Source organism: Macrotis lagotis, chromosome 5, assembly GCF_037893015.1.
Source record: "Macrotis lagotis isolate mMagLag1 chromosome 5, bilby.v1.9.chrom.fasta, whole genome shotgun sequence".
Lineage (NCBI taxonomy): Eukaryota > Metazoa > Chordata > Mammalia > Peramelemorphia > Peramelidae > Macrotis > Macrotis lagotis.
In genome coordinates this window covers 237,621,662-237,645,383 of record NC_133662.1, presented here as the reverse complement: position 1 = coordinate 237,645,383, position 23,722 = coordinate 237,621,662, and the positions used below count along the sequence as shown (strand labels likewise).

Below are 23,722 nucleotides of genomic sequence, written 5' to 3'. Positions count from 1 at the left end.
CTCATAATCAATATAACAAAATCATGTGGCTAACATACATGTGGATTTCTGATCATATGTAGCTGCCAGGTGATAAAAGAGGGTTTCCTCTCATGCACATAGCACACATACATGTATCTAGTATTCCTTGAGCTCCTGGTAGTCTTTGTTCTAGTGTTGCCAAGACTATTCAACCCAACGATTCTGCCAAAAACAGGGAACAAGGTCATTTGGGCATGGCTTGCTATTTCTGAATCCATGTTGGTTCTTAGTGATCATGGCTTTTCCCCCTCTTATCTAAAATGTTCAGGAATCATAACATTTTCTAGATCTTTCCCAAGAGCTGAGTTCAAACTCATTGGCTTATAATTTGAATCTTCTTTCTTTCATGGCCTCCATTTCTGTGGTGCTTCTCTTATTATCTGACCTCAGATAATTCTGTGACCCTTCTTGCCTCAATTTCCTCATCTATCAAATGAGCTGGAGAAGGAAATGGTAAACCACTTCAGAATCTTTGTCAAGAAAACCCCAAATTGGGTTGAGAAGAGTGAGACATAATTGAGATAACTTCCCAGCAACAAATATATATTAAATATGTATAATATATAGGTAGATATTTATTTTGATAAATATTTCCCAATTGCATTTTAAAAAATGTTAACATTCATTTTTTTAAAAAAATTTTGAGATCCTCTTGAGATTCTTTTCCTTCCTACTGCTTCTCCATCACCCTTAAAGAAGACAAGCAATCTAATATTGATTATACTTGTGAAATCAGGCAAATTATATTTCCATATTAGCCATGTGGCAAACAAAAATGAAAATGAAAATTAAAGAAAATATTTTAAAAATCTGCTTCAGTCTGCATTCAGCATTCATCGTTCTCCCTCTGAAGGTGAGAGCACTTTGTATCATGGGTTCTTTGAAATTACCTTAACTCCTTGCCTTGCCTTGGGAGTCATGCTGCTGATGCCATTCTTTTGTCTTACCCATCTTTTCTTCCATGGTTTTAAATGTCTTTTAGAATCTGCATTGGTCTATGTAACAACACAAAACCCATTAGTCTCTTGAGACAACTTCCCCTTTCCTGATTGGTGCCCATCATGTCTTCAGGATTTTGTTCTCAGGACTATCCCATCCTTGAGCTGATTTACCTGAATCCTCACCCATGGGATCCAGCCTGTCTTTTCTCTGCTGCTTTTCTCTCCCATAGATCTAAGGTGGTCATCACATTGCATCCAAAATGGGACAGTCCCTTCCTCCCATTGCTCTCATCATTTCAACTTTGGTAACTATTACCTCCTTATTCAGAGCGCCAACTGACATGATGGACTTGGAGTCAAAAGACCTGAGAGCAAATCCTACTGCTGTGTGACCCTCATCTGGAAAATCAAGACAGTAGTATCCATAATAGCTATGTCACGAGGTTACAGCAAAGCTGATATGAAAAAATAACTGCAAAGCATTTTGGAAACATTAAAAGGACTTGCTGGGCATCAGATATTATCTGTTTTTTTTAAGGTTTTTGCAAGGCAATGGGGTTAAGTGGCTTGCCCAAGGCCACACAGCTAGGTAATTATTAAGTGTCTGAGACCAGATTTGAACCCAGGTCCTCCTGACTCCAGGGCCTTTTGCTCTATCCACTGTGCCACCTAGCCACCCCCCAGATATTATCTCTTATCATAATTAGGTCTAGGAGAGAAGCTCCCTCTGGGCCTCAGTTTCCTGATCTCAAAAAAAAAAGATTAGACTGGGGAGGGGGAGATGAAGCTGGAGTTGGGGAAGTTGTAGACAAGGAGAGATGGCCTCTCCTTTCTCCTCCCTCCTGATAGTTGATATCTCCAACTGCCATGGTGGTATTTGCTTTCTTTATATACGCCCGTAATGAATACTCATTGATGAAGATGGTTTTGGTACCAACATTAGCACCAGTAATAAAAATAATAAGTGCTTCCATTTACATGGATTTTTTTTCCTTTTTGATTTTTGCAAGGCCCTGGGGTTAAGGGACTCACACTTAACATAGGTCGTAAGTATCAAGTGTCTGAGGCTGGATTCAAACTCAGGTCCGTCTGACTCTAAGGTTGGTACTCTATTCACTGTGTCACCTAGCTGCCCCCCTCTTTTACATACTTTTTTTGCATGTTTTACTTGGAGTATCTATGTCCAAAGCAAGATCTGAACCCAGTTTCCTCTTGATTCTTAAAGTGTAAACTCCATCCACTTTGCAACATGGGGATGAATAAAGGGGAGAAAGTAAGAGTTTAGTAAATATTTGTTCACAGAAGTTGAAGAAAAAGGAGGAGATAAAGGAAAGTAAAGGAAAACAACCTAATGTATCCCATGGGCAGAAGGTGATGTCAGCTTGCTGTAGAGAATGAAACTGTTTCCCAGTGAAGGAGGAGCGGGCTTAGAGGCGGAGGTGACTCCCGACAGGTTGGATTGAGACCCTGTATTTTATATCTTAAAGGCCAATTGTGCAGATGAGGGTGCCAAATTCTTGATCACAGAATCTCCTGTCTGCAGCTTACAAGGACCTTGGAACGCACCTAGTCCAAACCCCTCTCTTTAAAACTAGGGAAATTGAGGCTTGGAGACATTATGATTTACCAAGGACTTATTAAGTAGTGAGTGACAGGCAGGATTTGAACTCTGGTCCATGATTCCCCGAGCCATTGTTCTTTTAATTGTGCGGTGTGACTTGCTCAAGGTTTTGCAGGTGATGGCAATAAGGGACTCGCTGTATTTTTCTTCACTCATTTTCAGATTTTCAGTTGTGTCTGATTCTTCATGACCCCATCTGGAGTTTTCTTGGCAGAAATGGTTTGCCATTTCCTTTTCCAGCTCATTTAACAGATGAGAAAACTGAGGCAAGGAAGGTGAAGGAACTTGTCCAGGTTCCCACATACAGACAACCAGAAAGTATCTGAGGCCAGATTTGAACTCATGAAATTGAGTCTTCCTGGCCTGGCACTCTATTCACTGTGCCATCAAGTTGCCAGCGGGGGAGGGGGGTCAGGATTATTTGTGCCTAACCTGTGGCAGAACATTCTGAGATTGTATTGATCTGATCAGCCACCAGTGGACACACCATAACTGTGATGTTATTTTGGTCTTCTTTGATAACAAAGGACAAGAACCAATTAGTGGTCAGGAGGATCCGAGTTCAAATCTAACTTCAGACATTTTAGGCCTGGACAAGTCATTAAACTTCTGCCTCAGTTTCCTCACTTGTAAAATATGATTAATGACATTTACCTCTTGGGGTTGCTGCGAGGACTATGTGAGATAATAATTACAATCAACAACAGTCCCTGGCACATCAGATGGCAGCTATTCTGATGATAATGATAAGTGGAGGAACTGGGATTCAAACCCATGCCCCCTAGCTCCGAACCCACTGCTTTTCCCACACACCATACTGCTCTCTTGGTGATTCCGTTGTCCTGACAATGGCATTTCGGGTGGTTTTGGGGTAATAAGTGCCCAGAAAGAAGGGACACACTGGTGAAGGGTCTCTTGCTTTGTCGAGACTGGAGGGGTGAGGCTAAGGAGAAGCAGCGATGCTCTGGCTGTCCCACATCCCTTCCCTGCCCCCCTTCAGGTATTAGCTGGATGTTTGGTGACTCTATTTGAAGGGCAGTGTGGTTTCTACCCCCACTCTCTAACTGATGTATTTTTGGAAGCTCTCAGTCACTGATGCCAGCAAAGCCTGCTGGGTGATTCAGAGCTCCAGAACATGCCAAGTGAGCATGACGTAGCCCGGTGAGCTGGGCTGGGCCAATGTGCTTACGCAATACTGCGGTCCTGAGCGAGCTGGGAGGTTGGGAACAGAGAGAGATGCTCTCCCCGTCTCCTCTCCATCCATGCTAAGACATCATCATCAGGTCAGGCAGGTCACTACCGGACAGACCTTCCCAGGCTGCTGCTGCTGCAACCTCCCTTCTCAGACTAAGGGCCCAGAATTTCAGGCTTATCTCCAGGCTCCTAGTTTCTGACCCAGTAGCCTCTGAGGCTTGGGAGAGGGGCATTTGTGCCCCTCTCTAGGTCAGAAGACAAGCCTGGACCTGGAGCTATGAATGAACTCATCCAGAGATGCAGCTGTGATGCTGATTATTGTAAACATCTATAAAAAGGCCACACTTCCCTCCTCCCTTCTCCAACCGTGCCCACATGTGAAGACTCTACAGATTCCCAGCTGTAGCATCAGTTTGCAAAGCCAGCGGCTGACTCTGCTTCTTCTATCTAGGCTGGTCCAAACCTCAGCCTCCCAAAAGCCCACGCAAGCCCCATGGCACCAGAGACTCCATCTGCTCTCCTAGCCGGCTGTGACTCCCAAGCTGCCACAGGGCTCGGAGAACATCTGGCCTACAAAGTGCAAATTTGTTTTGCTCCACTGTATTATTTGTTACTGGGTTGTTTTTTTTTTTTTTTAATGTTGGGGGAAGAGTCAACAAACATTATTAGTTCTTCTGTGTAGGCACTGTGCTAATGGATAGGAATGAAAGAAAGACAAAAACAGTCCCTGCCCTCGAGAACCTTCCAGTCTAAAGAAGGAGGCAACCTCTCTGTTTGCCATTTTAGGCTTTTCACTTTCTGTGTCAACCTGTTGGAAGCCTGGGAAATCACTATTTTTTTAATTAATATTTTATTTTTCCAAATACATGTTATGTAAGTTTTTCAACGTTCATCCATATGCATGTTCATATTTTTAAGTTACAAAGTTTTCTTCCACCCTTCCTTCCCAACCCCTTCCCTTAGCAGCAGTCAGGTTAGTATTGTACATACCTTTACAAATTAGTCATTTTCAGTATGAGAAATTAGGATTAAGAGAAATTTTTTAAAAAGTAAATATGGGGCAGCTAGGTGGTACAGTGGATAGAGCACCAGCCCTGGAGATAGGAGTACCTGAGTTCAAGTCCAGTCTCAGACACTTAATAATTACTTAGCTGTGTGGCCTTGGGCAAGCCACTTAACCCCATTGCCTTGCCAAAAAAAAAAAATTTTTTTAAGCAAATTCATCAGAGTGTGAAAGGGTTTGGGGTTTTTTTTTTTTGGTTTTTGTTTTTTTTTTTCCTTCCTCTAGATGGGTCATAGCTGATCTCCATTGGCCATAGCTGATCTCCTAGGACTGTCCTTGCTCTCTGAACTGGTGAGAGGAGTTGCATCCATCAAGGTTTATCAACTCACAGTATTGTTGTTAAAGCATAAAATGTTCTCTTGATTCTGCTCCCTTCACTCAGCATCAGATCCTGTAATTCCTTCCACGCTTCTCTAGAGTCCAGCCATTTTTGGTTTCTTATAGAACAATAAATAGTATTCCAGAATATTCATTTGCCATAACTTGTTCAATCATTCCCCAATTGATGGGCATCCCCTCAATTTCCAATTTTTGCCACTACAAAAAGAGTTACTATGAATATTTTAAAACATGTGGGACTTTTCCCAATTTTTGTGATTTCTTCTGCAAATAGGCCTACAATTGGAATTGCTGGGTCAAAGGGTATGATCAGTTTTATTGCTTTTTTGGGCATATTTCCATATTGCTCTCCAGAATGGTTGGATCAGTTCACAGATCCACCAGAAATATTTTAATGTCACAATTCTCCCACAACCTCTCCAATCTGAGGTGTGATGTGATACTTCATAGCTGTTTAATTTGCATTTCTCTAATCAACACTGATTTGGATCATTTTTTCATATGATTATATATAGCTTCAATTTCTTCATTTGAAAACTATCTTTTCATACTCTGATCATTTATCAATTGGTGAATGACTTATAATTTCATAAATTTGATGCAATTCTCTATATATTTTAGAAATGAGACCTTTATTAGAACTCCTGGTTGTGAGGATTGTTTCCCAACATTCTGCTTCCCTCCTAATTGTGGTAGCATTGATTTTATTAGTGCAAAAACTTTTTAATTTAATATAGTCAAAATCATTCGTTTTGCAGAAATCACAATTTCTTCCTTGTTGACTTTTGTCCTCAGACCACCAGGAAATCCCACCAGTTCTCTCTTTTGCGCTAAGCAACTCCAGCTTCGTTTCCAACTCCTATACTCCAATCTACCCTCACACAGGGGCACAATGATTTTCTTTAAGCATAAGTCTTTTAAGCTTCAATCCACTATTCAATCAGCTGCAATGGCTAACTATTACTTCCTCTGTACCAAAAAAGTATCACTTGTGTTTCTCTAAACTTTAAAGAAAAATTAACTTAGTCTACAGGGGCAGATGCTGCTCCTACAACAACGACAATTCATTTCCTACCACAGGGACTTTGCAAAGGCTGTGTACTTTTGGCTGAATTGCTTTTCCTCATGTGTTCTTAGAATCTTTAGCTTCTTTTGAAGAATAATTCAGATCAAACTTTCTTTATTCCCCTGTTTATTAGCAATCTCCCTGAAATGACTTTGTAAATACTCTGCCTATATTTACCTGTGTATATGTGAATCCCTGCCCCTTACAATATAAACTCCATGAGGGCAGAGATTATCTCACCTTAGTCTGTTTACCTGTAGTGCCTAATACTTAGCAGATTCTTGCTAAATGTTTGATGAATTGAATTGTTTTGTTGGTCATCCAACTTGTGCCTGAAAACCTTTACTAGTAGTGGCCTCCCTAAACATTTTGAAACAGTTTTTCTTCCTTTTGGACATCTCTAATTGTAGGGTTCAGGTAGTGTAAGGGGCACAATGGATAGAATACTGGAATTAGAACCAGAAGGACTCTTCTTCATAAGTTCACATACGACTTTAGACACTTGCTGTGTGATCTTGGGCAAGTCATTTAACCCTGTTTGCCTCAGTTTCCTCATCTGTAAAATGAGCTGGAGAAGAAAATGGCAAAGTACTCCAGTACCTTTGTCTAGAAAACGTCAAATGAGCTCAAAGAGAGTCAAAGCAACTGAAATAACTGAACAACAACAAAAATCGGTAGGAAATTTTTCCTGACATTGAGACCAAATCTCCCTCTGTAAAATGTCACATAAATAATTGGTTGCTTCAGATTTTGGTCTCTTGATGCCTTTCCATGTACCACATTGCGCCTGTGGCATGGTCACCAAAGAGCTGAGTAAATCTAACGTGGCCATCCTGTGACTCAAATCCACTAAGACAGAAGACCTGTGTCCTCCTGAGGACGATTCCTACTTGCTGTGCAGTCAGGGGAGGTGAGGAGGAGGAGGAAGGAGAAGAGAATAACCTTCCCAGCAGCTCCTAAGATCACAAGGCTGGGAACTGGTGAACTAGGCCAGTCCTTTCATTCTACAGATGAGGAAATTGAGATTCAGAGCCACAGTGACTTGCATGGGGCCACAGAGCTAGTATCAGGTATCAAGATTTTAACTGAGGTCTTATTGACTTCAAATCCACCACCTCAATATATTGTATCATGTTGCTTCTCATCTCCTGCAACATGGAGGCAGGATGTAAGTAGCTTATGACTGCTAGCGCCCTCAGATCTTGGCTTTCAAGCCAGCTGGGAACCCCTCCAAGAACAAAGGGAAGCATATGCCTTAAAACTGAGTGGATTAACGAGAATGGGGTGACTGGGGTCTACCCTAGGATAATGATATGGGACTCTCTCCCTGCATCAGCCATAGCTCCTCCACCACATCTGACACCAGACATTGGTCTGTCCTGCTCTATAGCAGGGTATCTCCTCGTGTCCCTTTGATGGGCCTGCCTGCCTTGCTGAAGAGGTGGAGGGTCATTGTGGTCAGAGGCCATCTGTGTGGCTGATGCGGTCATGCTGCCTCCCTGCCCCTGCCCTCAGCATAATTTTCTCCAGGTTCAGTAATCTCTGGTTATCCCTCTGATGATTGGCATGCACTGTTAGTGAGAAGGAATTCTAGCGATAGGAGTGGTTGTCCTTGCACACCTTTGCTTTGAAGTGGGGAATAGCTGTTACTTCTCTCTCCATTTCCACAGCTACAGTCTTGGTTCAGGCCTTCATCCTTCTCAGCTGGACCAAATTTGATGCTTCTTGGCTCTTTCCTTTCTAATACATCCTCTGTGTGGCTCCTCAAATAAACTTTGTAAACATTTCTTTTTTTTTCTTTTTGGCTTTTTGCAAGGCCTTGGGGTCAAGTGACTTCCCCAAGGCCACACAGCTAGGTAATCATTAAGCATCTGAGGCTGGATTTGAACTCAGGTCCTCCTGACTCCAGGGCCAGTGTGCTATCCACTGCACTACCTGGCTGCCCCTGTAAATATTTCTAACCATTCTACTCTCTATCCCTGGTCAAGTTTAATGCTTCCCTAGGCTTCTAGGATAAAATTTCAAATTCTCAGCCATTTAATAAAATAGTATTATAAGAAAAGCAGCAACAAGATATTTCTCCCATGAACCTGGAGCTCAGTCTCACATATACCATCAGTAGGAAGTTGATAAGGGCCATCTCCAGTCATACTGATTCCTATCTGGCCACTGGACCCAGATGACTCCTGAGGAGAAAGTGAGGTTGGTGACTTGGCACAGCCGCCCCTTACCCAAATCCAATTCATGTGCTTGTCACGTCATTGAGAATGAAGGACAAACAACAACAGACATGCAAAAAGTACATATTGGGAGAGTTATACACATATGACCATGGGCAAACACGAAAGATGTCATGTGTAGGAAGCATACATGTTGTGGAACATAGTTAGAGATATATGCATGGAGAACTGTCCAGGGAACATACAGAGAAGGAACACACCTCTAATATCTGCAGGAGAAATGGTATTTTCTGGCCATTTCTTTGTGCTTTCCTCCTCGATCTGCTCTTCATTGGCCTCCTCTTGGGTGTGTAGGTGTAACATGTGGTCTTTGCTCATCATTGCTTCTGTTTTTGTGGGGGCCTCCTTGGCAGCACCCTGTCAATGAAAGATAAACATCATTATTATTTTTATTTCTTCTTCCTAAAGGGAAGAGTGGGCTCTGCTCTCACCCTTTTAAGTTAAAGTTCAAAGACTTTTTAACCAAAGTCCTTTTTAGGAAGCCAGAGTTCAAATATGCCTAGCCATCAAAATTGGCTTAGGGTGGGGTGGGGGGAGGATAGGGGGAGAGACACTTCTGTGGGTTTTCCTTACATCCAAGTGTCTGCCTGGTTCTCTGAATCTTGGTTGAAATGGTCCAGAACACTCCAGAAGGAAATTCCTTACTTGAGACATCAAGGCTATTTTTTTAACCTTATCTTACTTTTCAACTTTCAAATCCAACACCTCAATACATTATATCATGTTGTTTCTCATCTTCTGCAACATGGAGGCAGGATGTAAGTAGCTTATGACTGCTAGCCCCTCAGATCTTGGCTTTCAAGCCAGCTGGGACCCCCCCCCCCAAGAACAAAGTGGAGCAAATGCCTTAAAACTGGGTGCTCTAATGGGGAAGTGGTGATTGGGGTCTGCCCTAGGATAATGATATGGCAATCTCTCTGCATCAGCCATAGCAATGCTACCTTTCTAGAATATTGTTTTATGCATCACAAAAATACATTAGTTTATCATAGAAACCTTATATTTTGACATGCAGTTTTCAAATTTCAAAAAAAGTTCATGGACTTCCAGGCCAAGAGCCCCTGGGATACATGGACCCTGGATCCTTTCTTGGCCTAAGTATATGAACTTGATCATCAAGGTCAGTGTTTCTATCAGAGGACTCACTGAACTAGGCTCAGAAAGTCTCTCTGCCTCTCTGCTTAACTTCCTAAATCGTACCCAGAGAGTGTTGATTTTAAGATTACTATTCCAGTATATTGCTAGGGGTCTTTGGGGTTCAGACCCCTTTAATTTCTGAATCCTAAGATAGTTTTGGCCTCCCATATAAATGAAAGGGATAGGGACAGCTAGGTGGCACAGTGGAGAGAGCACCAGCCCTGGAGTCAGGAGTACCTGAGTTCAAATCCAGCCTCAGACACTTAATAATGACCTAGCTGTGTGGCCTTGGGCAAGCCACTTAACCCCATTGCCTTGCACAAATAAAAATAAACAAATAAATAAATGGGACAGGAAAAGAATAAGGGGTCAAAATCAATTACCTTCTACCTTGCTGCTTTTAATATGTATAGGAGGTCAGCAACTAGCTATACTACATTAAAATTAAACCAAATAGTTCTTCCAGAAATGTTTCTGACCTTAAAGGCCGATGTTGATTTTGCTTGTTGAGGTTTAAACAGTGTCATCAGTCAACAGGATGACAATGAAACTCCCTTACCTGGTGGTGATGCCAAGATTAAAGAATTGGTGGTGGGGGCAGCTAGGTGGTGCAGTGAATAGAGCACCGGCCTTGAAGTCAGGAGGACCTGAGTTCAAATACAACCTCAGACACTTCATAATTACCTAGCTGTGTGGCCTTGGGCAAACTACTTAACCCCATTTACCTTGCCCCCCCCCCAAAAAAAAAGAACTGATGGGTAGAGACCAAGGAGGGAAAATTTCTCCAACAGAGTGTCTGGAAGACTGGAGAAAGAAGGGACTGATGCCCTTTAACTGTTGCAGTCCACCCTTCCCCCTGTCCCCATTATACTTCTCCCAACTTAAATCTTCTTCCCTCTTTATCCCAAAGTCCTCTGTGTTTTGAGGCTTTGCAGTATCATTGCTTCAAGTTTGGTTTTCTTTTCTTCCTCACAGGTAGAGAAACTTGTGAAATACTTGGACCCAAATGACATGGGGAGGATCGACTTTAAGGATTTCTGCCATGGAGTGTTTGCCATGAAAGGTGAGGCTTGGAGGGAAGGGGTGGTGGGTGGTCATCAGCTGGGGGGGGGGGTCCATCCAGCTGAAGGAAACAGCTGGCTGAAGAAATTGGCAGAGGTTTGGAATAAAGATTGGCCAAGTCTCTAGGTACTCTCCAAAGTGGTCCCCTCTAGCCTTGCTTCCTTCTCTATTCAAGTAGAGAGAAGAGGTGGGATGTTATCAGCAAAGTGAAACTGCCAAAGGAATCAAAGAAATGGCTTTTTCTTTTCTCTTTTGCCCATCTCATCCACTTATCATTTACTTATATTCAAGCTGTGCTGGGCTCTGTTTTAAGAAAACAAACTTCTTAATAGCACTTCATGCCAAAAAATACTCCCAGACTCTCACTGGGACCAATAATAATCTTAGTAATTATAACAAAAATAATAAATTCCTCACACTTGCATAGTATTTTGTAATTTAGGGGGAAAGCAAGGTTTATTACTGACCAAAATACAAAGTCAAAGCCAAGGGATAGAAATGCATAACAAAGGAATTTATTTAGGGCTGGTAGATGGAGAACATTTGCCTGTCTCTTTCTTTACTTTGCCAGTCAGTTTAAATAGATTTGCTTGCTAAACTGCTGAAGATCTTAGGCTGTGGTTATCTGGAACCCTGAGCTTGAATCTTACCCAAACGCCAAGGTTGAAATGGCTGTTACTACAGAGCGCTAAGTCTTTCCTTGTCCTGGAGAGTTCCCTCTCTCTACCCAATAGCAGACTGCAGTTGAGATGCTCAGTGGATCTCTCGACTGATCCACTTTCAGTTGGATGAACTTAGAAAGGACAGAAAGCATTTAACTGAATGATAGTTTAGTTCTCTTTCTTTGGGGGGGGGGTGGCAGCAAGGCAATTGGCTTTAAATGACTTGCCCAAGGTCACCTAGCTAGCAAGTGTCAAATGTCTTTAGTGGGATTTAAACTCAGATTCTTCTGGCTCCATCCATTGAACCACGTAGCTGGCCCAGTATTTCAACTATCAATGCACAAATCTGATCATGTCACTTTTCTTCTGAACAAACTCCTAGAATCCCTGGCTTGTCTCAAAGGACACTTCCTCCATGAAGTCTATCCTGATTCCTCACTCTTTTCTGATAGTGCTTCCTCCAACAAAAGTTAACTCATACTCATTTTACATAAAATTTATATACTTTTTTCATATTTATTTTGTTTCCCCTCAAGGAGTTTAAGCTTCCTGAGGGCAGGAATTATTTGATTTTGGCCTTTGTATCCCCAATACCTGGCATAATTATCACTAATTGATACATCCCTAGAAGACATCAGAAATATGATGTGACCTGGCAACATGCATTCTCTTAATGTCAGATCTCTGTATGTGCTCATACTTCCCACCGAAGGTGTGTGTATTTGTAGGAAAATATGGTTTATGGGGAAAATACTCTAGTATATTACAACTTTTCTCACTTTGGTAGCTCCTTGAATGCCTTGCTTTTTAAATTAACTATGTGCTGTGGCAGATTAGAGTGGGGAAAAAGCACATGTGAGGGCCCATAAGTTATGGTTTTTAAGTTAGATGTAGAAGCATAGAACCTGGTGTAATCATTCTAGGAACCCCAGGAATTATTATCATTTTTGGAGAATTTGACCTTACTGGATCCTCACAAGAGCCCTGCAAGGTAGGAAGGGCCTTTATTGTAGAAATGATTACAAGACTATAACACTGAAAAGCTGCAGAGAAGATGCTGTTTATTATTTGATCATAAAAGTAATTGATTAGGGGCAGCCAGGTGGCTCAATGGATAGGGCACCAGCCCTGGAGTCAGGAGGACATGAGTTCAAATGTGGCCTCAGATACTTAATAATTCCCTAGCTGTGTGACTTGGGCAAGTCACTTGACCCCATTACCTCAAAATTAATAAAACTTAATATATATATATATATATATATATTTAGAAGAATAAACTGTAGCCATTAAGGTTGTCCTCCAGCAGAAAGTCTCTCCTAAAAAATCTGAAAATCATACAAGATTGCCTTGTTAAGTGGAACCATAGAGAGAACTTTGTTCAATAATTTTCTGATTATTAGGGTCAAAAAAGACAGGAAACAGAGAGACAGATGCTTGGCAAAGGTGTTTGCACCATCAAGAAGGATGATTTATGTAAGACCCAAATAAAAGAGAAATTCTCTAGATCTGGAGTCAGGAAGACTCATTTTCCTGATGTTCAAATATGGCTTCAGACAGTAACTGTGTGACCCTGGGCAAGTTACTTCACCTGTTTGCCTCAGTTTCTCATTTATAAAATGAGCTGGAGGAGGAAATCATAAATCACTCCAGCATCTCTGCCAAGAAAACCTGAAATGGGATCATGAAGAGGAAGACACAACTGAAATGACTGAACATCATCAAATATAATTTATCTTAATATTATTGATTTCCTTTTGTAATTCTATGTATTTTATTTTATGCAGTTAAAATATTGAATGGTATTTATCATCAAAGGTGTCTGTGATACACATTATGGTTAAAAACTTCTACTTTAGATGCCAATGTATATGGGTAATGTATAGGCTGCCTTAAGTCCCTTATTGTTGCAGGATCTCTTCAGTGGGATGTATAGTCTCTGTGAAGAAATCAGAAATAATCCATATGTCAAATGCCTATTATCCGTTATGATATATTTGAATGAATAAGTAGATGACTGGACTTGGAGTCAGGAAGACTTGAGTTCAAATCTGACATTTGGCATTTACCAGTAATATGATCTTGGGCAACTTATATCTGTCATCAATATTTTCTGCTGGTCTTTTTATACTTAACTTCTTCGGGGATAATGGTATTCCAAGATTTGCTAATATTTATATTAATTACAAATTTATATTATAATTTTATAATTATAATATATTATAATTATAATATATTTGTAATTATAAATTTATATTAATTATAAAAACAACAGGTTTGGGTATAAGGGAGCAGCTTGGGAATTTTCGGGACACTGCACAATTTCCCCCAAGCAATCCAGATTGTTTTCTTCTGTCTAATCATTTCTGTGCTTGGCTCACTAAACATCCAAAGCATCTATAGCTTAAGTGCCTAACACATATTTGGTTATTATAATAATAATAGCAATAATACAGCATTTTAAAGTTTGAAAATTTTTTTTACAAATGTTTTCTCATTTATTCTCCCAATAACCCTAGGAGGCAGGTGCTTTTACTATCCTCATTTTACAGTAGAGAAAATTGAGGCAGTCAGGGGTTAAATAAGTTGCTCAAGATCACATTACTGGGCATTTTTCCTGTTATATCTGTCATCAATATTTTTTCTGATTTTTAAGAAATTTTTATTTAAGACAATGGGGTTTAAGTGACTTGCCCAAGGTCACACAGGCAATTATTAAGTGCTTGAGCTCATATTTGAACTCAGATCCTCCTGACTCCAGGGCTGATGCTCTATCCACTGCACCACCTAGCTGCCCTTCTCCTAATGTTTTAACAGGAAAAAACATAATATTTTAAATTCATAAAGGAACTAATAAAAACTGTCGTTGTTTAGTCATTTTTTTTTGTTTTGTCTAACAACATGACCCCATTTGGGATTTTCTTGGCAAAGATATTGGAGTGGTTTGCCATTTCCTTCTCCAGATGAGTAAACTAAGGCAGACAGGGTTGGTTAGATGACTGGCCCATAGTCACACAACTAGTTAGTGTCCGAGTCCAGATTTAAACTTAAGTCTTCCTGACAGTAGGCCCAGCACTGTATCCATTGCACCACCCAGCTAACCTATACTGTTAAGATCATTAAAAAGCATTCCAGGGGGGAAACGGCCAAAGAATGGGAATAAACTCTTAATAAAGAGGGTAGTAGTAATAATCACTTGAAAAATTGTGTAACTTCAGTAATGATCCCAGCATCCCAGGTTCATAAGTTTAGAGCTAGAAGAAACCTTATATATAGACCATGTTGTCTGAACCTCTCATTATATAGATGAGGACATTGTTTGAGCACTGTTATTATCCAAGGTCTTTTTCCAATATCACATGGGTAAATAGGTGGTGGGGTTAGGAGGAAGGATTGAATTTAAGTCCCTTGATTCTAAAGCCTTTTCTTTTTATTATATCACAAAAATTAAAAAATTCAAATTATAGGGGACAGCTAGGTGGAACAGTGGATAGAGTACTGAACCTGGAGTCAGGAGGACCTGAGTTCAAATCCAGCCTCAGACACTTCATAATGACCTAGCTGTGTGGCCTTGGGCAAGTCACTTAACCCCATTGCCCTGTAAAAACAACAAAAAAAAATCAATTTATAGTTTCCACTGGAGGAGGCAGAGCCAAGATAACAGAGAAAAGGCAGGGACTTCTCTGAACTCTGCCAAAACTCCTCCAAATAACTTCAAATAATGCCTCAAAACGACAGCAGAACCCACAAAAGATGGGGTAAAACAATCTTCCATCCCAACACAATTTAGAAAGGAAAGATCTGTTGCATCAGGGTGATAGTGGAGCACAGTCCAGTGCAGGCTGCACCCCAGCAAACTAAGGGCAAGACTTAGGGGCAACTGACTCAGTGGCAGCAATGATGGTTTCCAGATCTCTCAGCTCAAAGATGGTAAAGGGGGTTGGACAACTGGTTAGAAGGGGATTACAAAAGTCCCTTCGCTGGCTCCCCTTGTGGCCACAGGGGAGCAGGGACCTTGGTTAGAGTTTCAGGACAGAAAAGAGTCCTTGTGGTCATTCACAGGCCAGAGCACAAGCCAAGAAAGTAAACACACCTCTCCACATCATCTTGGAAAAACTGAAAACTTAGAGGTCCCCAGAATTATCTCTGAAAACAGCTGCACAAAAAAAAAATCTGAAGTCTGAACAGTGCCCCCTCCATTCTGGAAACAGCCCTACTTTAGCATACAATTAAAAGTCAAGAAATAGGCTAGAAAAATGAGCAAACAACAGAAAAAAATCCTGACTATAAAAAATTACTATGGTGACAGGGAAGATCAAAACAGAACCCCAGAAGAAGACAATAAAGTCAAAGCTGCTACATACAAAGCCTCAAAGGAAAAAATAACCTAGGATGTACCAAAGCATATTATTTAAACATAATAAAAACTCAATGTAAGTATGACTGCGGGATAATAAGCCACACTGCTGGTAGGATTCAAAATTGGTGGAATCTTTAGGGGAAAACATCTGATTATTAAACACAGTAAAGTTACAAAATAGTCATCCCCACCATTGAAGTTAAAATTATTAAAAGTACCCAAAACGTTGCTATTTCAAAGAAAACTGTAAACAACCAATAATTGTGGAGTGGCTAAATATTCATACAATGGAATACTACAATTTGATTTATTAGGAGAGAAATAAAAAATATTTAGAAAAAGCTAGATATCCCTATCCACAGACTTCCAGAGAAGAATTCAATAACTCCTTGGTGTTATTTAGGCAAGACTAAATAGATTAGAGTAAGGGTCAAGAAGGTAGGAGATATGTTAGCCTCCTAAAGTGTGGGACAGTGGAAGAATAGAAGAAAAGCATGAAAACCATTTCAACCTTCTGGAGTGGCTAACCATAAGCAGATGAGACTGCTACAGTCTCTTTGGTGAGAATATTTTTTTTGGGGGGGGGGAGTTTCTTTTTGCAAGGCAAATGGGGCTAAATGACTTTCCCAAGGCCACACAGCTAGGGATTCATTAAGTGTCTGAGGCCGGATTTAAACTCAGGTACTCCTGACTCCAGGGCCAGTACTCTATCCACTGTACAGTCTAGCCACCCCAATACTACAGTCTCTTTGGAGAAAAGGGATTGATCTGTCATGGATTGACCCTCCTCAACTGCAAGCACAGGCAAGGCTGAAGGGGATCTTCCCTCTCCTTCTCTCCCTCCTCCCACAGTGTGTATAGGCAGAGCTAAAAAAAATCAAACAAACCAAACAAAACCTGCCCAATTTTTGTCATCCTCAGTTGCTGGTGGTATTTTGTATTCCTGATTCTCTTATACACTCTTTTGATCACATTGTCTAAGGGGTGTGTCTAACTTGTGTCTTTGGACAGATATCTTTGTATTTCACAAATATCTAAACTGGGGCCCTGAAAATATAAAATGGGAGGAGACCTGTTAAGTCATAGTTTAATTTTCTCGATGATCCTTTAACTCAACGAAGTAGAACCTTAAAACTTGAACTCACTTAGATTTCTCCCAGAAGAATGAGCCATAACAAATAGTTCTGCTAACAGTGTGGGTGAAGATACAGTAGGCTTTCCTCCTTTTCCTTTTTCCTTCCTTTCCCCTCCCTTCCTAATCAGGTACTGATTAGATTTTTTAAAATATGAAAATGCTAATGATTTTGTGAATTTATTTTGTATTCTGCTACCTTGATAATTACTGATTATCTCAATTAATTTCTTCCCTGATTCTCTGGAGGTTTTTTCTAAATATTCCACCAAGTATTCAGTTTCTTTTCTCTATGTGTTTATACATTTCATTTTGGTCTCCTGTTTTATTGCTGTGTTTCTATATTTATATTAGCTAATATTTGGAGAAAGGAAACGTCCTTGCTTGCCCTGATTGTACTGGGGAAGCTTCCCTTGTTTGTTCATTGCAAACAATAGTAGATCTTGGTTTTAAGTATATGTGTTTGATCATATTAAAGAGAGGTCTTCTGCCCAGGCTTTTTTAGTATTCTTTACATAAATACTGTATAGTTCTGCACCTATTAAAAATCACATGGTGGTTGTTTTCTTTGTTTTTAGCAGAATTAATTTATTTGTTTTCCTAATGTTGAGCCATACATGCCTCCCTGGTATAAATACAAGTTTGTTCTCCCGAATTTCTTGACATATTGCTGTAGTCTGTTTAATAGATACTTGCTAAATGATTCTTGGAAAAGCTGGATCTAGAAACTGATATACAGCTAGAACTTGGAGATTATTTTGATCTCTTCATTCAGTCCCTTGGGGATCGGTGGACCTGTTCTGTCACACAGCCTATTCCCCACCCTCACTTCTGCCCCTTTCCATCCCTGGTCCCCACCTATGGACAATTCTTCACTCTGCCCCCAGACTTACACTGTTCCTGGCTAGGCCCATGGGCTTTCTTTTTTTCTTATGGCCTATTTGTTTATCCCTAGGATGTGAAGAGGTGCTGAAGGATGTGCTGGCCATGGACAGTGCAGCTGCCCTGCAGTATGAACCAGAGATCGGGGACTTGGAAGACCAGGTAAGCGCCGAGCGTGGCATCCATAGGCGCTGCCTTTTCCTGGAAGAGTGTCTCTGGGCTGCTGGGACCTTTTCTTTTCTGATGTTTTTAGCTTTCTTAGTTTGGAGGAACATTCTCTCTCCTCTGAGGTTCATGGACTCTGCTTACTCCTTTGGTACCTACCCTGCCTTAGGTGAGGGTATGGCCAAGTCAGCTCTTCGATGAATGGTCTTGCTAGCCTTTGCTAGCAGGGGAGTGATATCATCAGACTGTGCTTTTGGAGAATCTCTTTCTGCAGTTGAGTGGAGGATACATTGGAGAGACAAGAAGAAGCAGGGAGACCAATTAGGAAGAGGAAAGGGAATAAGAATTTATAAAGGTCTTACTATATGTTGGCACTGCCCAAGGGCAGTTATCTTGTTAGATCCCTGCAACAAATTATAGGAGGTAGATGCCATTATCGTCCTTTTACTGATGAGGAAGTTGAAGTGGACAGAGCTTCATGCAGTCAGTAGCTGAGGCTAGATTTGAATCCCAGTCTTCTTAGATTTCTACCATCTGCACCACCCAGTAGGAGGTGATGGAAACGGTCAAGGCAAACAGGGAACCATCATCTGTAAAGTCCCTGGCTGACCTTAATGTCCTATGTAAATATTGTTGTCATTGTTGCTGTTACTGTTATATTTCCATTCTTCTCATTGTGTTTGATAAACTCGCCCTGAGACAAGCCCCTATAGGGCTAGGATTCTTTTCTACTGAGTGTTGGATGAGTCATTCACAGGTGAATGAACACAAGGAGGTTTTAAATATTGTTTGTTGGGGGGAGGTTAGTAATTGAACAAAAGTCATGATTCCTTCTGACTCCTCTACAGAGATCTCACCATCTTCTGATCTCAGCCATCCTTCAGAATAGAGAGTGACCCACCTGACCCAGGATAAGCCCAGAATGTCAGTTCTAGTGGAGACCCTAAGGAGGGCAGCCAGGTGACCCAGTGTATAGAGCGCCAGCCTGGAGTGAAGAGACTTGAGTTCAAATCTGACCTCAGATACCCCCTGTGTGACCATGGGCAAGTCACTTAACCTTGATTGATAGAGAGAGAGAGAGAGAGAGGGAGAGAGAGAGATTCAGAGAGACAGATTCAGAAAGACAGAGACATTTATATTTATATATAAAGAGAGAGAAAGAGAAAGAGAGAGAGGCAGAGGCAGAGGCAAATTCAGAGAGAGAGAGAGAGAGACAGAGACAGAGAGACAGAGACAGAGAGACAGAGAGGCAGTGAGAGACAGAGAGAGAGAGAAAGGGAGAGAGCTAGAGACAGAGCAAGAGAAAGATGGATGAGAGCATTGGTTGTGGATTCCTGATTGTCCACTAGGGGTCAGGATGAGACAGAAAGAAGAAAAGGAGAAAAAAAGGGTGAACTGGGGACCATTTAGAACGGTTTTCTTACTTCTGCATAAGTGGGACTGAAAAACTGGAGGCCTCTGTCCCCTGAGGAAATGCAAACAGGGAGGTTATTTTGGGCTCTTCCTGGGAAGTAGACCTGCTAACAAGAGCCCAAGTGTCAGACCCAAGGTTGTTACTGTTTACATACACACACACACACACACACACACACACACACACACACGCTCTCTGGCAACTTTTTCCTCTTAAAATAGGTTTGCTAAGATTCTGAAAGAAAAAGAAATGAAAATGGGGAAGGAAAAATCAGATTCTTGAATTGATTTATCAATCAATCATTCAACATTAATTAGTTGCTGGATTACATTATTGTTGTTATGTTTGACTCTTCATGGCCCTATTTGAGGCTTTCTTGACTAAGATACTGGACTGGTTGGCCATTTCCTTCTCCAGGTCATTTTAGAGATGAGGAAACTGAGGCCAACAAGATGAAGTGACTTCTCCAGGGTCACTCCGCTAGTAAGATCCTGAGGTTAGATTTGAACTCAGGAAGATGAGTCTTCCTCATCTTAGATCTGTGTACTACTCACCTAGCCGCCCCAATTAGGCACATATAAGCGCTTAATTAAAGTTTAGTGATTGACTGACTTCTCAAGAAGCTCGTTATTTTAAATTACCTTACAAGTCAGGAAGAAGATGGGTAGGGAAGAGAATGTATTTTATGTTTATAATTTCCTAAATTAATTCAGACCTCATCATTGTTTAACTTCATTCAGTGGCCTCTGGGGTCCTTCCAGTGCTAACTCTGGGGCCTAGACCAGAACCCTCTTCTATTGTCTCATCTGTAGAAATAATAGGATCTTGGATTTAGAGAACTTGGAAGTCTAGTTCAACTTTCATTTGACAAAGGAAGAAACTGAGGCCTTAGGAAATGAAATCCAAAATCAAATGGGTAGTAAATGACAGAACCAGGATTTGAGATACAATGAGTCAGCAAACATTTAGTAAGGGCCTTCTCTATGCCAAATACTCCCCCTAAGCAAGAATTAAGAAGGTCTTAACCTCCTGGAGCTCATGTTCCATCTGGGGAATCAAAATGTACAAATATGTCCAAAATGCGCAAAAACAAGGTAATTTAGAAGAGGGAAGACAGATAGGGGTGCCAGTGCAGAGTGCTGGACCTGAATTGGGGACAACCTGAGTTCAAATCTAACCTCTTGATCTCAGTTTCCTCATCTATAAAGTGAGTTGGAGAAGGACATGACAAACCATACTAGTATCTTTGCCAAGAAAACCCCAAATCAGGTCATGAAGGGTCAGACGCCTGAAACAATCAAACAACCTATCACTTTAGAGGAGAAAGTATCAATTCCTAAGGCTATCAGGAAATGCTTTGTGTAGAAAGATGATACTTGAACAGAACCTGGAAGGAAGCTAGAGATTCTCAGGGCAAGAGGTGAGGGAGAAAGGAGTACAGGGAAGTCAGCAAAGGCCTGGAGATGGGAGATGTCCTGGGTGAAGAATAGCAAGAAGGCTGGTATGGCCAGACCAAAGAATGAGTGAAGATGAAGACTAAGGCTGGAAAGGTACATTGGAACCAGGATGTGAAGGGCCTTCAATGCCAAATGGATGAATTTGCACTTGATTCTATAGGTAATAGGGAACTACTGGAGTTTATCGAATCATATTCTCTAGCACCATGATATTCTTAGAGTTTTGAAGACAGTGCTGGTGGAGAGCAAGCTACCAAACCAGAAGGTCTTTGAATATACACACACACACACACACACACACACACACACACACACACACACACACAGCAGATCTACTTGTGTGTTTCTCCACCCAAGTCAGATTTGGAGAGAGAAAAGTTCATCAGCAGAAGGTTGACCGCCCAAAGGGTAGCTGGACCTGATGACCTCTGAGATCCCTTCAATCTGTGCTACCCTCTTGTTTAATCCTATCAATCAACAGCCCAGTAAACATTTATTTTCCTACTTCACCCAAGACTCTTGATTTCTCCTTCTGTCAAATGACCTTCTGAGGAGCAGGGGATCTGGCCAGGGAGAATACTTTGAGTTCTTCAGAGGAAAGAGATGCCTAAAGCATGTCTTCAACTCAATATGTCTGAGTTCACATATGGAATTTTGGGGAAGTAAGGGAACTATGGTCCACCATCTTTGTCAGGCGACCATAGCCGCATTCAACTTCCAGAGACCCGAGCAGAGCGTTGATCCACACTCTGGAGATGCCTCCTAGTCCATGCTCCCTATGTCAGCAAGCTAAGGAATGATGGGGCCAGGGTTGGTGACTAGAGAATGGGTTGAGGGAAGGAGGAAGGGGAGAGGATGTGATCATCAGAACTTCAGTGAACCAAATGAATTGGGTCACGTCTGGGGGTAGCTTTGGGATCCCAGCTGGTTTGCTGTTTTGGAATTTGTTCCAGGAGCAATTAGAGAGGCCTGCTGAAGGAACCCATTCTTGGTAACAAGGAAAGGGGGTGGGAATGGTGGTGGTGGTGGCAATGACAAAGCAGCTGGCTGGGCAACAAATGCCAACCCAGGGAGAGTTTAGGGGTTTGGGGGGAGATGGGAGAAAGAGCAGGGTTGTCACAGATCCAAGCTGCAATCCCACTTCTCATGAATTTTAAATCCTGTAGGACATTATATGAAGAGGGTCATTTGGTTTAAAGACTGGATGGGAGCCTGTGACTCAAAAGCTCTGGGTTTATGGGTCACTGAGTCTATCCCTTTCCTCCTTTCTGGTTGATTCGTCTATGGAATAAGACTGCTAGGGGAATCTGATCTGGCTGTATGACCTAGGCTGACATGTCAACATGTGAACTGACATACAAGACATATGACAGAAGTGTGATTTCTCATGTCTTCCTTGAATCCACTGCAATGATGATGATGGGAGGTGATTTGTCCAGACATATAACTAATATGTAATTGGACTGTGATCCTCTCAACAACCCTACTGAATTAGTGATGTTGTCTCCATTTTTACAATTGAGAATACTGAGACAGACCTGGTTAAGTGACTTGTCCACTATATTGTAAAAACAATGACCTTGAAAACAATCTGGTGCTGGATAAAAAATAGAGTGATGGAATAATGAAATAAATTAAACACACAATACACGGTAGTAAAGGACCATGGAAATTTAGTGTATGATAAACCCAAAGCTCCAAGAGTTGGAAAAAGAAATTACTATTTGACAAAAAAAATTGAAGGGGTAGCTGGCAGAAACTAGTTGAAGAACACTTCACACAGTATATACAAAGATAGGGTCAAAAAGGGTACATGATTTAGACCCAAAGGATGATATCATAAGCAAATTAGGGAAGCATGGAATATGTTACCTTTAAGATTTATGGATAAAGGAAAAATTTATGACCAAATAATAAATAAAAAACATAATGGGGTATAAAATGAATAATTTTGATTACATCAAATTAAAAGACTTTTTGTGCAAACAAAACTAATGCACCTAAGATTAAAAGGAAAGAAGGAAGCTGGAGGAGAGTGGATTTACAGTGTCATTCTGATTTAGGCCTCATTTCTTAAATATATGGAAAACTGAGTCACATTTAATAAGAATATGAGTCATTTATTAATTGATAAATAATCAAAGGATATGAACAGGCAATTTTCAGATGAAGTCGAAACTTTCTATACTCATATGAAAAAATAAACCTCTATTTTTTAAATTTATTTTTATTAAAGATATTATTTGAGTTTTACATTTTTCCCCCAATCTTGCTTCCCTCCCCCCTCCCCCCCACAGAAAGCACTCTGTCAGTCTTTACTTTCTTTCCATGTTGTACCTTGTTCCAAATTGGGTGTGATGAGAGAGAAATCATATCCTTAAAGAGAAGAGAAGTCTAAGAGGTAACAAGATCAGACAATAAGCTATCTGGTTTTTTTTCTAAATTAAAGGGAATAGTCCTTGCACTTTGTTCAAACTCCACAGCTCCTTATCTGGATACAGACGGCATTCTCCTTTGCAGACAGCCCAAACTTGTTCCCGATTGTTGCACTGATGGAATGAGCAAGTCCTTCAAGGTTGAACATCACTCCCATGTTGCTGTTAGGGTGTACAGTGTTTTTCTGGTTCTGCTCATCTCACTCAGCATCAGTTCATGCAAATCCCTCCAGGTTTCCCTGAAATCCCGTCCCTCCTGGTTTCTAATAGAACAATAGTGTTCCATGACATACATATACCACAGTTTGCTAAGCCATTCCCCAATTGAAGGACATTTACTGGATTTCCAATTCTTTGCCACCACAAACAGGGCTGCTATAAATATTTTTGTACAAGTAATGGTTTTACCCTTTTTCCTCATCTCTTCAGGGTATAGACCCAGTAGTGGTATTGCTGGGTTAAAGGGTATGCACATTTTTGTTGCCCTTTGGGCATAGTTCCAAATAGCTCTCCAGAAGGGTTGGATGAGTTCAC

General features: G+C 41.0%; 1 protein-coding gene across 1 annotated transcript in view; it reads left to right on the top strand.

Annotated features, from left to right (window-relative positions):
• Positions 1-23,722, top strand: part of RAB11FIP4 (RAB11 family interacting protein 4) — a 172,765-nt gene that overhangs the window by 24,565 nt on the left and 124,478 nt on the right. Inside the window, exons 2-3 of the mRNA XM_074188982.1 lie at positions 10,598-10,685; positions 17,791-17,879. Of these exons, the coding sequence (XP_074045083.1) occupies positions 10,598-10,685; positions 17,791-17,879 (177 nt within the window). The remainder of the gene's footprint in view (positions 1-10,597; positions 10,686-17,790; positions 17,880-23,722) is intronic.